A 17,287-nucleotide genomic window follows, 5' to 3' on the forward strand; every position below is an offset into this window, starting at 1 on the left:
CTTCCTGTGGGCTCGGAAGAAACCTCGGACCTCTCCTCTGTTCCCGTGTCGAGTCTACGACTCCGTGATCGACCTTCTCTTCTGCTATGAGACTCAAAATTGACCTCAGGTACATCCTGTTTCTACAACTAGATTGGAGTCCACTTGTGGTAAATTAAGGTCCCCAAGAACACAGTGTCCTCCATCATTCTTGAATGGAATAAGTTTGGACTTGAACCAGATCAAACATCTCTGGAGAGATCAAATCAAAGTTTATTTGTCACGTGCGCCGAATACAACAGGTGTAGTAGACCTTACAGTTAAATGCTTACTTACAGGCTCTAATCAATAGTGCAAAAATGTATTAGGTGAACATTAGGTAGGTAATGAAATAAAAACAACAGTAAAAAAGACAGGCTATATACAGTAGCGAGAGTATAAAAGTAGCGAGGCTACATACAGACACAGGTTAGTCAGGCTGATTGAGGTAGTATGTACATGTAGATATGGTTAAAGTGACTATGCATATATGATGAACAGAGAGTAGCAGTAGCGTAAAAGAGGGGTTGGCGGGTGGCGGGTGGGACACAATGCAGATAGCCCGGTTAGCCAATGTGCGGGAGCAGTGGTTGGTCGGCCCAATTGAGGTAGTATGTACATGAGTGTATAGTTATAGTGACTATGCATATACAGTGGGGAGAACAAGTATTTGATACACTGCCGATTTTGCAGGTTTTCCTACTTACAAAGCATGTAGAGGTCTGTAATTTTTATCATAGGTACACTTCAACTATGAGAGACGGAATCTAAAACAAAAATCCAGAAAATCACATTGTATGATTTTTAAGTAATTAATTTGCATTTTATTGCATGACATAAGTATTTGATCACCTACCGACCAGTAAGAATTCCGGCTCTCACAGACCTGTTAGTTTTTCTTTAAGAAGCCCACCTGTTCTCCACTCATTACCTGTATTAACTGCACCTGTTTGAGCTCGTTACCTGTATAAAAGACACCTGTCCACACACTCAATCAAACAGACTCCAACCTCTCCACAATGGCCAAGACCAGAGAGCTGTGTAAGGACATCAGGGATAAAATTGTAGACCTGCACAAGGCTGGGATGGGTTACAGGACAATAGGCAAGCAGCTTGGTGAGAAGGCAACAACTGTTGGCGCAATTATTCGAAAATGGAAGAAGTTCAAGATGACGGTCAATCACCCTCGGTCTGGGGCTCCATGCAAGATCTCACCTCGTGGGGCATCAATGATCATGAGGAAGGTGAGGGATCAGCCCAGAACTACACGGCAGGACCTGGTCAATGACCTGAAGAGAGCTGGGATCACAGTCTCAAAGAAAACCATTAGTAACACACTACGCCGTCATGGATTAAAATCCTGCAGTGCACGCAAGGTCCCCTTGCTCAAGCCAGCGCATGTCCAGGCCCGTCTGAAGTTTGCCAATGACCCTCTGGATGATCCAGAGGAGGAGTGGGAGAAGGTCATGTGGTTTGATGAGACAAAAATTGAGCTTTTTGGTCTAAACTCCACTCGCCGTGTTTGGAGGAAGAAGAAGGATGAGTACAACCCCAAGAACACCATCCCAACCGTGAAGCATGGAGGTGGAAACATCATTCTTTGGGGATGCTTTTCTGCAAAGGGGACAGGACGACTGCACCGTATTGAGGGGAGGATGTATGGGGCCATGTATCGCGAGATCTTGGCCAACAACCTCCTTCCCTCAGTAAGAGCATTGAAGATGGGTCGTGGCTGGGTCTTCCAGCATGACAACGACCCGAAACACACAGCCAGGGCAACTAAGGAGTGGCTCCGTAAGAAGCATCTCAAGGTCCTGGAGTGGCCTAGCCAGTCTCCAGACCTGAACCCAATAGAAAATCTTTGGAGGGAGCTGAAAGTCCGTATTGCCCAGCAACAGCCCCGAAACCTGAAGGATCTGGAGAAGGTCTGTATGGAGGAGTGGGCCAAAATCCCTGCTGCAGTGTGTGCAAACCTGGTCAAGAACTACAGGAAACGTATGATCTCTGTAATTGCAAACAAAGGTTTCTGTACCAAATATTAAGTTCTGCTTTTCTGATGTATCAAATACTTATGTCATGCAATAAAATGCAAATTAATTACTTAAAAATCATACAATGTGATTTTCTGGATTTTTGTTTTAGATTCCGTCTCCCACAGTTGAAGTGTACCTATGATAAAAATTACAGACCTCTACATGCTTTGTAAGTAGGAAAACTTGCAAAATCGGCAGTGTATCAAATACTTGTTCTCCCCACTGTATGATAAACAGAGAGTAGCAGCAGAGTAAAAAGAGGGGTTGCGGGGGGGGCCTCACAGTGCAAATAGTCCGGGTAGCCATGTGATTACCTGTTCAGGAGTCTTATGGCTTGGGGGTAAAAACTGTTGAGAAGCCTTTTTGTCCTAGACTTGGCACTCCGGTACCGCTTGCCATGCGGTAGTAGAGAGAACAGTCTATGACTGGGGTGGCTGGGGTCTTTGACAATTTTTAGGGCCTTCCTCTGACACCGCTTGGTGTAGAGGTCCTGGATGGCAGGCAGCTTAGCCCCAGTGATGTACTGGGTCGAACGCACTACCCTTTGTAGTGCCTTGCGGTCAGAGGCCAAGCATTTGCCGTACCAGGCAGTGATGCAACCAGTCAGGATGCTCTTGATGTTGCAGCTGTAGAACCTTTTGAACCCATGCCAAATCTTTTTAGTTTCCTGAGGGGGAATAGGCTTTGTCGTGCCCTCTCACGACTGTCTTGGTGTGTTTGGACGATTCTAGTTTGTTGTTGATGTGGACACCAAAGAAATTGAAGCTCTCAACCTGCTCCACCACAGCCCCGTCGATGAGAATGGGGACGTGCTCGGTCCTCCTTTTCCTGTAGTCCACAATCATCTCCTTTGTCTTGGTTAAGTTGAGGGATAGGTTGTTATTTTGGCACCACCCGGCCAGGTCTCTGACCTCCTCCCTATAGGCTCTCTCGTCGTTGTCGGTGATCAGGCCACTGTTGTGTCGTCTGCAAACTTAATGATGGTGTTGGAGTCGTGCCCGGCAATGCAGTCATGGGTGAACAGGGAGTACAGGTGGGGACTGAGCATGCTCCCCTGGGGAGCTCCAGTGTTGAGGATCAGCATCGCAGATGTGTTGCTACCTACCCTCACCACCTGGGGGCGGCCCGTCAAGAAGTCCAGGATCCAGTTGCAGAGGGAGGTGTTTAGTCCCAGGATCCTTAGCTTAGTGATGATCTTTGAGGGTACTATGGTGTTGAACGCTGAGCTGTAGTCAATGAATAGCATTCTCACATAAGTGTTCCTTTTGTCCAGGTTGGAAAGGGCAGTGTGGAGTGCAATAGAGATTGCATCATCTGTGGATCTGTGGGCGGTATGCAAATTGGAGTTGATCTAGGGTTTCTGGGATAATGGTGTTGATGTGAGCCATTACCAACCTTTCAAAGCACTTCATGGCCACGGACGTGAGTGCTACGGGTCTGTAGTCATTTGGGCAGGTTGCCTTTGTGTTTTTGGGCACAGGGACTATGGTGGTCTGCTTGAAACATGTCGGTATTACAGACTCAAATCAGGGACATGTTGAAAATGTCAGTGAAGACACCTGCCAGTTGGTCAGCACATGTCCAGAGCATTCGTTCTGGTAATTCATCTGGCCCCGCAGCCTTGTGTATGTTGACCTGTTTAAAGGTCTTACTCACGTCAGCTACGAAGAGCGTGATCACACAGTCGTCCGGAACAGCTGATGCTCTCATGCATGCCTCGGTGTTGCTTGCCTCGAAGCGAGCATAGAAGTGATTTAGCTCATCTGGTAGGTTCGTGTCACTGGGCAGCTCGCGACTGTGCTTCCCTTTGTAGTCTGAAAATAGCTGTGCATCCAACCTGACAGAGCTTGAGAGGAACTGCAGAGAAGAATGGGAGAAACTACCGAAATACAGGTGTGCCAAGCGTGTAGCATCATAACAAGGAAGACTTGAGGCTGTAATCGCTGCCAAAGGTGCTTTAACCTCTTCGGGCTAGGTGGCAGTATTTTCACTTCCAGATGAAAAGCGTGCCCAAAGTAAACTGCCTGCTACTCAGGCCCAGAAGCTAGGATATGCATATAATTGGTAGATGTAGATAGGAAATACAGTTTCTAAAACGGTTTGAATAATGTCTGTGAGTATAACAGAACTGATATGGCAGGTGAAAACTTTATAAAACCCATCCAGAAAAAAAGAAAATTGAGGTCACTCTCTTTTCAATGGGGTTTCTATGTGGATCTAGATTTCTGTGGCACTTGCTTTCAGTTCCTATCGCTTCCACTGGATGTCAACAGTCTTTAGGAATTGGTTGATGTTTTTCCTTTGAGAAATGAATAAGTAGGGCTGTTCAGAATGAGGGTCGAGTCTAGTGTTCTGTTTGTTAGGGGGCGCGCGACCTCAAAGCTCGCTCCACTTTGTTTTTATCCGCTATTGAACGCAGTTTATCCCGTCTTAAATTTGATTGACTATTTACGTAAAAAATACCTAAAGTTGTATTAGGAAAGTTGTTAGAAATGTTTGCAACAGGTGCACAAATCAAATCAAATCTTATTTATCACATACACATGGTTAGCAGATGTTAATGCGAGTGTAGCGAAATGCTTGTGCTTCTAGTTCCGACAATGCAGTAATAACCAACGAGTAATCTAACCTAACAATTTCACAACAACTACCTTATACACACAAGTGTAAAGGAATGAAGAATATGTACATAAAGATATATGAATGAGTGATGGTACAGAACGGCATAGGCAAGATGCAGTAGATGGTATCGAGTACAGTATATACATATGAGATGAGTAATGTAGGGTATGTAAACATTATATGAAGTGGCATTGTTTAAAGTGGCTAGTGATACATTTTTCATCAATTTTTACATCATTAAAGTTGCTGGAGTTGAGTCAGTATGTTGGCAGCTGCCACTCAATGTTAGTGGTGGCTGTTTAACAGTCTGTTGGCCTTGAGATAGAAGCTGTTTTTCAGACTCTCGGTCCCTGCTTTGATGCACCTGTACTGACCTCGCCTTCTGGATGATAGCGGGGTGAACAGGCAGTGGCTCGGGGTGGTTGTTGTCCTTGATCTTTATGGCCTTCCTGTGACATCGGGTGGTGTAGGTGTCCTGGAGGGCAGGTAGTTTGCCCGTGGTGATGCGTTGTGCAGACCTCACTACCCTCTGGAGAGCCTTACGGTTGTGGGCGGAGCAGTTGCCGTACCAGGCGGTGATACAGCCCGACAGGATGCTCTCGATTGTGCATCTGTAAAAGTTTGTGAGTGCTTTTGGTAACAAGCCGAATTTCTTCAGCCTCCTGAGGTTGAAGAGGCGCTGCTGCGAGTGAGCCATGTTTCCGTGAAGCAAAGAACGTTAGTCTCTTATGTCTCTCTGGAATTCTACCCTTGCTCGGATTTCATCTACCTTGTTGTCAAGAGACTGGACATTGGCGAGTAGTATGCTCGGGAGCGGTGCGCGATGTGCCCGTCTCCAGAGCCTGGCCAGAAGACCGCTTCGTCTGCCCCTTTTACGGCATCGTTGTTTTGGTTCGCCGGCTGGGATCCGATCCAGGTAACTTATTAGATATTTTGTAGTCATGTTGCGCGAGTTGGAACCAGTGTTTTTCTGGATCAAACGCGCCAAATAAATGGATATTTTGGAGATATAACGACGGAATTTATCGAACAAAAGGACCGTTTGTGATGTTTATGGGACGTATTGGAGTGCCAACAAAAGAAGATCTTCAAAGGTAAGGCATGAATTATATCGCTATTTCTGCATTTCGTGTCGCGCCTGGCGGGTTGAAATATGAATGTCATGTGTTTGTTTGGTGGGGTGCTATCCTCAGATAATCGCATGGTTTGCTTTCGCCGTAAAGCCTTTTTGAAATCTGACACGTTGGCTGGATTAACAACAAGTGTAGCTTTAATTTGGTGTATTGCATGTGTGATTTCATGAAAGTTTAATATTTATAGTAATTTAATTTGAATTTGGCGCTCTGCCATTTCACCGGATGTTGTCGAGGGGTTCCACTAGCGCAACGTCTAGCCGTAACAGGTTTTTAACAACTTAAAGCAAAAGAAAATCTACAAAAACTGTTTTTTGCTTTGTAAATGTAATATATTACAGTTTTTAAAATATATTTTTTAAACATTTCTAAAAACCTGTTTTTGCTTTGTCATTGTGGGGTATTGTGTGTAGATGGATGAGGGGAAAAAACGATTTTATACATTTTAGAATAAGGCTGGAAAAAGTCAAAGCGTCTGAATACTTTCCGAATGCACTGGACCACACTGTATGTATAAAGATATTTAATAGAGACTACATTAAAAATAAGTGAGAATTTACAAAATTATCCAACGGATAATAATCATTTTCTAGGGGGAAAAGTATAGGTCCTAAAACACAAGTTTGCACCTCCTTTTTTCATTTAGGCCACGGCTCAGGCAGCCAAGTGGACACAAGGCTCTTTGGCTCATCTCAGTCACAAATAGGAATAACTTTGCATCTGTTTCTGATTAATAAGCAATGCCATGCTGGTGAGTGGTAACATTCAAATAAACCCATTCCTGAAACGAAACGTAGGGTGTCATATCACAGGAAAATATATCACATTCACACGGATTTGCACGAAGTTGGCAGTTTGGATTTGTCCCAAAACATCATACTTTGACTAAAACAATAACTTATTGACGTTGTGTAATATCATGGGTAAGCTCTGGCCATCGTCTCTCAGCTCGAAAAAGTAGATATCTACTGGTGTGGCCGTTTAAGTGTACTTTTTCTCCCCCCCACCTCCTTCCTTCCATCCCTCCCTCCCTCAGACTGGCTCTTTGGAAGGCCAGCACTACAGGAAGACCAATAAGCTGGTGTCCCTCAGTGAGCAGCAGCTGGTTGACTGCTCCGGTGAGTTCGGCAACATGGTCTGCATGGGCGGTCTCATGGACCAGGCCTTCGAGTACATCAAGTCCTTGGCCCCTGGAGGCCTGGACACTGAAGACTCCTATGCCTACCATGCTGAGGTGAGCATTGAACAGTGGGCAGGGTTGTGTTCATTAGGACCACACGTTTAAAAACATTTCAGTTCATTTTCTTCCATTTGGTACCTAATGAATACACCCCAGATCTTGATAGAAGTTGTCTTTAGGTACAGATTTGCATCAGATGGCTCTCCCTAAAGCCCAATGGTTAAGCATTAGAAATGAGAAATGCCAAACTGACCTTAGATCAGTGTATAGATAGGATCAAATTCATCCTTTCACGCCAGCCCACATCAGCCCCACACAGAGCATAAATTCTATTCTTGAATTTGAATTTAATTTGAATTGAAGTAATAAACAGGATACAAAATTGCAATTCGAATTTGAATGAAAGGAAATAGAATAGAAAAGTGAAATTCAATTCTAATTATTCTATTCCGTAATAGGTGTAGTCTATACAATCCTACATCTTGTACATAAATACATCAAACATGTTATTATATACATGCATATAAAATATTGTTGAAACAATTGATTATCAGGACAAACTTTTAAAATGTGAATGATCAAGGAAAACAAAACTTGTATGTGAATATTCTAAGTTGTTATATTTCATTAATCACTTAATGTTCTTAAAATATGGGGTAAAAACTACATTTCCCAGAATGCATTAGTTGAACCCTCAAGTTGACCCTGAGGCCTTCAAAAAGAAGCCAAACAAATAAAAATGGTTGGTGTAAATATATTTGGCTATAATAAGCACTAAGGTTAAAAGAGTATGAACATTGTTTCCAGAGAAAGGTCATATATTCTTTGGTATCTGCAAGAATGAACTGTCAGATTCAATGAAATTCATGTTCTATGACTGAGTGGAATTTATTTTAATTGCACTGAATTCAATTCTACTTCCTGTCACTCAAATTCTAATTCTAGGTATTGTGGGGTGTGGCCATTTCGATTCTAATTTCAATTCATTAATTGAATTGGAGTCAATTCCAACATTCTGAATTGACCACCTCCTAACTCAAGGAAGAAGCACAACAGTGACATCTAGTATAAATGCTTAGTGGTGCAGTATAATCAGACAAGGAGCAGACAGTTGAGAGCATTATTTTACAATGACACATTTAGGTGTGGATATAATATATGTGCTTACTTATACTAGTTCATGCTATTTTTGGCCAATTTTAAGAATACTTATTATTTTAACGTACAGTCAAAATAATGCTTTTCTACTGAACTTTTGCCATAAACAATTAGCAACTACATTTCTACAGTGTATATTTAACAATGTCTTTCTATGACAGGACAAGAAGTGCCACTACAAGCCAGACAGTCTGGGTGCCACCTGCACCGGGTATGTTGACATGACCAGCGGTGACGAGAGCGCCCTGCAGCAGGCCGTGGCCACCGTCGGACCTGTGTCTGTAGCCATTGTTGCTGCACACTCCTCCTTCCAGCTCTACAAATCAGGTGAGGTCTTTTTTAGACATGCCTCTTTCCAGATGAATAAGGTTAGGCCTTTTAAGACCCGGCTCTCTCTAGATCAATCAGGACCTACACTTGTCATCTTGGTCAAACTTTAAACAAACTATAACTTATAAAGCGTAATAAACCCTTCATAAACCCTTTATAAACCCTTTATAACCTTAGCCCTTTAGCTAATAACAGGTCATGACATCTGGTTCTTTAACAAATGTGGCATAGGTTTTATACTACCCTTTAATTAGTATGACATTTTCTCATGAATTATTTAAGGATTTATGTAGGTAGGCCTTTGTAAAGGGCTTATGAACGCTTCATTGAGACGCCATAAGTTATGGTTCATAACTGTGTACTGAATGATCTGTGACTTGTTATCATCTTTCTTAGATGTACAGTAACACTCCTTGTGTGTTTTGTAGATTGAAAGCAATGTATTGACTTGGGCGTCAACAGTCCTGATACATATCCTTTGCAAAATATTCAATATGTGACACATATAAACTGATACCAGGCTGATTGTGTGTACAGTATATTGAGAATAACCGAACGGTTGTTCATTCCCAGGTGTCTATGATGAGCCAGACTGCAGCAGCGATCAGCTGGATCATGGTGTGCTGGCTGTGGGCTATGGCACTAGTGATGATGGCCAGGACTACTGGCTGGTGAAGAACAGGTAAACAACATACTGTACGCTGTATGAAATCAAGCTAGGCCTATCTGATTGGTCAAGAGCAGCCATAAGCCAATGGTGTTGCAGTTGCATCTCCTAATCTCAGTACTGTCAGAGATGGGCTCTCTTATTAGTTAGAATGGGATCGAATGTGCCAAGAACAAACTATGATGCTTAAAACAGGTGGTTTAAGCGGTCCAACACACTAATATCAATGTTGCTATGCCATTGCTAAATGCTAAGTGTTTGCTTGATGTGTGTGTTCTAGCTGGGGCCTTGACTGGGGAGATAAGGGCTACATAATGATGTCCAGGAATAAGCACAACCAGTGTGGCATCGCCACGGCTTCCAGCTACCCCCTGGTCTAAGGGTGAGTCTTGCGGGCATCGGTGTCTATTACAACGACTGTATATCTATACTCGCTTACTATCTCATTAGTTACCATAGCATTAGATCACAACTATATCTATAGTTTAATAACCAAGGGCTCTATTCATTCCGTATCGTGGAAGTTCAGCTTGACTGAAATTTGAAGGCAATTTTCCTGTGTCAGCAGAGACTTCGTTCACTGCTTTAATTACCTTTACATTTCTATCGCGCAATCGGTAACGCTTCGGCGATACAGATTAAATAGACCCTACTAGCAGTGTCTATCCCAATTATTCAAATGGATAACATGACACAGCTTTACTGTGTGTTCTCCCTCTCAGACAGAAGGGCTTTTGTGTACTGAGTAAACATTCATACTGGATTGAAGCAGACCCAGAAGTAAACTAAACGTATATACTTTGCAAGGCCAAAAGTTAATTCCGTTTGAAAATTCATCACACATTTTCCCACACAAACATACCAAATCAACTTAAAACCTGTTTGGGCTGCAATCCCCACACAGGTACACCTATGACAACTGCCATTTCAAGTGCAGGGCGCGAAATTCAAAATCTATTTTTTTTAAATATTTAACTTTCACACATTAACAAGTCCAATACAGCATATGAAAGGTAGACATCTTGTGAATCAAGCCAACATGTCCGATTTTTAAAATGTTTTACAGGGAAGACAAAATATGTAAATCTATTAGCTAACCACGTCAGCAAAAGAGAGCACTTTTCTAACTCCATCAGTTTTTTACTCCGTCACTAGCTATCACTAATTCGACCAAATAAAGTATATATAGCCACTAAGCAAGAAACCACTTCATAAGATGACAGTCTGATAACATATTAATTGTATAGCATATGTTTTTTTTGAAAAATTTGCATATTTATGGTATAAATCATAAATTACATTTCAGCTACAATCAGAAATTGCACTGAAAGCAGCCATAACATTTACAGACACCAACGTCAAATAACTAATTACTCATCATAAAACATATCTGAGAAATACATACTGTGCAGCAATTGAAAGACAGGATTCTTGTGATTCCAGACAATATTTCCGATTTATTAAATGTTTTACAGCGAAAACAAAATGTAGCGCTATGTTAGCATAGCCACAATAGCCAGACACACTTGGGCGCGCACGACCAGTTGACATGCACGACAGATATATGAAATAACATTATAAATTGGGTCTTACTTTGGCTGATCTTTCATCAGAATGTTGATCAGGGTGTCCTTTGTCCAGATGAGTCGTTGTTTGGAGTCAGGATGGCAACTGTCCCTTCTCACTTAGCATTGGCACTGGTCGACTGGCACGGATTTGTCCAACGTTAAAAAAGTCAGAGAACGGAACACGCAAAACTCCCGAAAAAAATTCAAATAATCTGATTAAACTATATTGAAAAAACATACATTACGATGATATGGTCTCATTTATCAAATAAAAACCCAGCCGGAGATTGTTCCCGTCCAAAACAGCAGCAAAACAGAACACAATATCACTCCCAAGACGCGCGCTTCAGACTTCCGGAAGTGGTCGGTCACGTCAAAGAAATAGCTCTTATTCAACCTCTGAACAAGATATTCACTAAATTTCTTCTCTCATACCCTCTTGACACCCAGAGCAAGGCGTACGGAGTGTACGTAGGGTCTTACGTATAATGACCATGTATAGGCATAACGTTGAAGCGAGCATAGACTTCTGACATTCTACTTCTTGGTCAGGGAAAGTGCTGCCAAATGACTTCTGTACCACTCAGAGAAAAAATTAGAACGGTTTTAGAAACTAGAGATTGTTTTCTATCCAATATTAATATTAATATGCATATTGTAAGAGCAAAAATTGATTAAGAGGCCGTTTGAAAATTGGCACATATTTTCCAGTTTTTCCAATACGCCCCCTGCAGCCATAACAGGTTTTAATTAATCGTTGTAATGCACAGTGATTCATGCACACTACAGATGTAGTATCTTAATTTAAGACAGTTTTCCACAGCATGAAAATAATCCTGCAGCAACAGGATATGTTAATTGTTATTTGGATGGTCATTTTCGTAGGGGTTGATACAAAACAAAAATCTAGTCTGAAATTTCAAAGTGGAAATTACAAACTTCAGAAGCTTTTTAAAACCTCAAATACACTACAAGTTCCCCTGCAACAGGGTGATCAAATGAAAGGGGAATTTCACCATGGGGAATTTGGGCATGTTTTCATCATTGCCCAGAAGCAAGGTGGGTCTGAGCTTTGCGCGCTGAATGATACACCCTATGACAGCTTCTGGTATATTAATGGGGGGGGGGTCTGAAAATAAATGTGGTCCTGCTCGGCTCTATGTGATACTGATCACACTCCAGACGTAGGATCTTAATTTGAGACAGTTTGCTACAGCAGGAAAATTATCTTGCAGCAACAGGAAATGTGAATTATTATATGGATTATAATTAATGCCATTTTTTTGTAGAGATTGATACATTTTACATTAGGGCAAATCAAGTCTGACATTTTTAAGTGGAAATTACAAACTTTAGAAACTTTTTAAACCTTGAATACACTACAAGTTTGCATTTCCTGCTATGCAGGAAAATTCTCATCAACAAAACAGTGTTCAAATTAAGATCCTACATCTGTTTACATTTTTGTGCATGTAGATATCGTTGATCTTGTTCGATAGAGCCATTGGACGTCTTTCTGTGATGTTCCTATTGGCGGATGAATTGCTAAATTAACAAGCTGACACATTTTTTTTCTAGTCTCTGAAAGACTACAACTCGTGTGGGGTGGTGCCTTGTGCTCTGGGCACCATCTCTCACCCAAGGCAGGCTTTTTTGAAAGGGAGGCAGACACTAACAGCACAATCCTTTGGGCAAAACTGAAAGAACTGACCAGACTGCAATGACTTCAAGTGATTCCTCTCATCAACACAAATTTGACAATGGAGCATTTTTTTAAATGTTAATTTAGCTCCATGGTGACATTCAACCATAGATATTTCAACCGGAAGAGGTTTCAAAACAAATAGTTGGATTTAGCTAGAAGCTGAGCTACAGCTGATGCCGGCAGCAAAAGGGCAGATGCCAAATACGGTGGCTAACTAAGTAAGTTATTCTTACTGCAAGCCACCTAGCTAGCTAACTTTAGATTATCTACTAAAACCCATATTGTGTATTGCTGACTAACGTTAACATACTACTATGTTACAGTAGGGGGAAATTATTATTATTAGTAAAATCTCTTCTCTTTTTAGTCGTAGATACAGTGCATTTGGAAAGTAGTTAGACCCTTTGACTTTTTCCACATTTTGTTATGTTACAGCCTTATTCTAAAATTGATTAAATTCATTTTTTTCTTCATCAATCTACACACAATACCCCAGAATGACAAAGTGAAAACAGGTTTAAGGAATTTTAGTAAATATATAAAAAATACATAAATTCCTTATTTACATAAGTATTCAGACCCTTTGGTATGAGACTCGAAATTGAGCTCAGGTGCATCCTGTTTCCATTGATCATCCTTGGGATGTTTCTACAACTTGATTGGAGTCCACCTGTGGTAAATTCAATTGATTGGACATGATTTGGAAAGGCACACAGCTGTCTACATAAGGTCCCACAGTTGACAGTGCAAAAACCAAGCCATGAGGTGGAAGGAATTGTCTGTAGAGCTCCGAGACAGGATTGTGTCGAGGCACAGATCTAGGGAAGGGTACAAAAAAATGTCTGCAGCATTGATAGTCCCCAAGAACACAGTGACCTCTATCATTCTTAAATGGAAGAATTTTGGAACGACCAAGACTCTTCCTAATGCTGACCGCTCGGCCAAGGTGAGCAATCAGGGGAGAAGGGCCTTGTTCAGTGAGGTGACCAAGAAATGGATGGTCCCTCTGACAGAGCTCTAGAGTTTCTCTGTGGAGATGGGAGAACCTTCCAGAAGGACAACCATCTCTGCAGCACTCCACCAATCAGGCCTTTACAGTACAGTAGAGTGGTCAGACGGAAGACACTCCTCAGTAAAGGCACATGACTTGAACTTTGCCAAAAGGCACCTAAAGGACTCTTAGACCCTGAGATTCGCTGGTCTGATGAAGCCAAGATCGAACTCTTTGGCCAAGCGTCACGTCTGGACGGGACGGTGAAGCATGGTGGCAGCATCATGCTGTGGGGATGTTTTTCAGCGACAGGGACTGGGAGACTAGTCAGGATCGAGGGAAAGGTGAACGGAGCAAAGTACAGAGATCCTTGATGAAAACCTGCTCCAAAGCACTCAGGACTTGGGGCAAACGTTCGCCTTCCAACAGGACAACGACCCTAAACACACAGCCAAGACAACACAGGTGTCTCGGAATGTCCTTGAGTGGCCCAGCCAGAGCCCGGACATGAACATGATCGAACATATCTGGAGAGACCTGAAAATATCTGTGCAGCGACGCTTCCATTCAACCTGACAGAGCTTGAGAGGATCTGCAGAGAAGAATTGGAGAAACTCCCCAAATACAGGTCTGCCAAGCTTGTACCGTCATACCCAAGAAGACTCGAGACTGTAATCACTGCCAAAGGTGCTTCAACAAAGTACTGAGCAAAGTGTCTGAATACATTTACATTTACATTTAAGTCATTTAGCAGACGCTCTTATCCAGAGCGACTTACAAATTGGTGCATTCACCTTATGATATCCAGTGAATACTTAAGTAACTGTGATTTATTTTAAATACATTTGCAAAAACTAAAAAAATATATGTTTTTGCTTTGTCATTATGGGGTATTGTGTGTAGATTGATGAGGGGAGAATTTAAAATAAATCCATTTTAGCATAAGGCTGTAACGTAACAGAATGTGGAAAAAGCCAAGGGATCTAAATCATTTCTGAATGCACTGTATGTTTACTAAAGAGCAAGCTACAATGTTACAACCAAGTGCTGGAACCCAAATAATTTTTAATCGTTTTGTTCCACTGTTCCGACCAGCAAATTAAAGTTCAGAACCGGTTCAAACCCCCAAAAAGAGTGGTTTATATCTTTCCTTTCTGCTCCTTTTTAAACCTGTGTAATCAACATTACATCACTTCACCAATGTATAGAGCAGCTTGCTATGTGCATGCATTGGACAGACAAGTGTAGTGTAGGGTGCGACATGCGACTGACATTTTGCATGTGAGGAGAGTGCTGGGCATCTTGTTCTTATGAGATGTATTATCTGAATTAGGCCCATGGAATTATACCTACGGAGGAGCGGCTTCTTTGAATGTCTTTGAACTTCAGAGAGTTGCTTTAACTAATGTTGGACGAGAGCTAACCCTTGATCAGGACTCACATTTCCATTACATTACACATAATGCCACCTAGAGTTTTTGAGAACTAGACCAGAGCTACCATAGCTAGCTAACAAGCTAGCTAACAAGCTTGTGTGTGCAGAGCGGCACCAGAATTAAAATGAAAACACATCTTGCCTTTTTGTAGTTAATACATCCAATGTGAAATGAGATAACTAATAGTATCCTTAACTAGCATTGAAAATGTTTATCCATTCTCGAATAAAAAAATTATCTCCCTTATTTCTGAATCACGCCTGTAATGTCAGTAGCTACAGTAGACTATGCATGCTTCGGAGGGAGGGGGAGATAGCAGATAGCCTACACGCTCATCTAATAACTTAGACTCACACCAACTATGGAAGTCTGTTCGGGTCGTTGCGTGTCAAAAACATACAGGTTAAATAACCCTATTTGACCCTTCAAATAACACTGGACTGAGTGACAGTGAGGGCTTTGCATTGGCACTTTGTTGCATTTTTTTGTGGGACTGGGAAAAAAATGCCCTGATTGTAAAAGAAAGTTATTATCTGGTTCCTTGCTGTTAAAATAACGGTTCTGTTCTGGAACCGTATAGATCACTTTCATTCTTGGTTCTGGTTTTGTTGCTCAAAAAATGTAGTTATTTTCCGGTTTTACTTTCTGTTCCCTGAACCAGTTACAACTCCTGGTTACCACCAGCCACCTAAAGCTAGGTTTACCAGCAAATGTTAGCACATGACTGGAGTTATCTAGCTAGTTAGCCTGGTGCCTGCTAACTTGTTATTGTTTTCTTTCTATTAGGCTAGATATTGTTCTAAATGTAATCTCTGTACCTGTGCACATGTATGCATGTTCAATTAGTCTACGCTAATGTTGATGTTAAGCTGGTACAGTTCAACTGCCATTCAAATTGTACAATAGACTATCATTTATCTTTTTTTGTCTTACAGACAATACCATTTGGTGCCTGGGATTCTTCCTGAAGATGGAAAGTAACAGAATTGATTTGTCTGCGTGTGTTATTGTATCAGAACCGTATCCCGTGAACTATATCCCTCTTGATGGATTGGACATTATGCTGGATTTGAAGCAGAAGATGACTCAAGAGGAGCTGAATGGCAGTTTGATCATGACAACACTCCTCCCACAGGCTGTGCAAGTATTCCCTGAACTTTACATACTGTATCTTACTGTATGTTTCTTTGTGAATTGCAATTTCATCATGAGCACCTCTCCCATCATTTGCTGATCACCAGTTCTCTTGGCTACAAATTGTTACACCAGAAAGTAATTTAACCAAAGATTTTTGGTATCCGTTACTGGGAGTTACAGGATAGTTACTGTTTGGTGTAGTAGCACAGATCATTTTTGACCAACCTTAGCGATGCTGTCTTCATCCTCGACTTGTGGGAACAGGAGTCTCATAAAATGTCTGTGACCAGTTGTCGGGAGTCAGTTTGAATTCAGAAAATTCTCAGTTATCTCATTGATCGACACGGATGTCTGTCATCATGACATGCGGCACTTTGGGGTAGACACCCAGCTGTGCTACACCAAACAGTACCTATCCTGTAACTACCAGTAAATTATACCAAAAATCTTTGGTTAAATCACATTATCTAGTGTAACAATCTGTATCTACAGTTCTCTGTACTACACTGTTCATGCTGTATTTTCTGTATGTTACTTTTACTGTATAACATTATTGTTGAATACCAAGTTCTCTTTTTGAGTTAGTATTAAATATTGTACACTCCCCTGTATTTTAGATCTTGACAAATAAACATTATTTGGATATATCTGAATGTCTAACGTGTGTGATGCTTCAGAGCCCTGTACAGCTTATAATAAATATATTCTGTGTATCCATAAAGGCAGACAAATGTCGAGGATTGATAGAAAATAGTTATATTTATTTTATGGGGGTTCTACATGTTCTTATGCTGAGACACACTGTCCTTTCTCCACCTTCAGCACATTAGCAATGTTGTTTGGCATGGTAGGCTGTAACGGTGGTCCTCCTCCTCTTCAACCGAAAAGGAGGAGTGTTGAGGGAACCAAGGCGCAGCGGGTTGTGAACACATAATATTTATTAAATAAACAAAACAGACAAAGACGAAAACGATCTATACTTGAATAAACTACAAAACAAATAAACGATGAAAACAGACCTGGACACGAACTTACATATAACGTGAAGAACGCACGAACAGGTACACGACTACAAACAAACGCTACAGTCCCGTGTGGCACGAACATACATACAGACACAGGAGACAACCACCCACAACGAACACTGTGAAACAACCTACCTAAATATGACTCTCAATTAGAGGAACGCCAAACACCTGCCTCTAATTGAGAGCCATACCAGGCAACCCTTAAACCAACATAGAAACAGACAACATAGAATGCCCACCCAAACTCACGTCCTGACCAACTAACACATACAACAAACTAA

The 17,287-nt window shown here is 41.5% G+C and overlaps 1 protein-coding gene across 1 annotated transcript in view; it reads left to right on the top strand.

Annotated features, from left to right (window-relative positions):
* LOC139530557 (procathepsin L-like) overlaps positions 1-16,595 on the top strand; it is a 51,543-nt gene extending 34,948 nt beyond the window's left edge. Inside the window, exons 4-8 of the mRNA XM_071327076.1 lie at positions 6,843-7,040; positions 8,306-8,471; positions 9,048-9,156; positions 9,422-9,523; positions 15,777-16,595. Coding sequence (XP_071183177.1) covers positions 6,843-7,040; positions 8,306-8,471; positions 9,048-9,156; positions 9,422-9,521 — 573 coding nt within the window. The 3' untranslated portion in view covers positions 9,522-9,523; positions 15,777-16,595. The remainder of the gene's footprint in view (positions 1-6,842; positions 7,041-8,305; positions 8,472-9,047; positions 9,157-9,421; positions 9,524-15,776) is intronic.
* Positions 16,596-17,287: the final 692 nt, after the last annotated feature.

The sequence above is a fragment of the Salvelinus alpinus genome, chromosome 9 (assembly GCF_045679555.1).
Source record: "Salvelinus alpinus chromosome 9, SLU_Salpinus.1, whole genome shotgun sequence".
In the NCBI taxonomy this organism is placed as follows: Eukaryota; Metazoa; Chordata; class Actinopteri; order Salmoniformes; family Salmonidae; genus Salvelinus; species Salvelinus alpinus.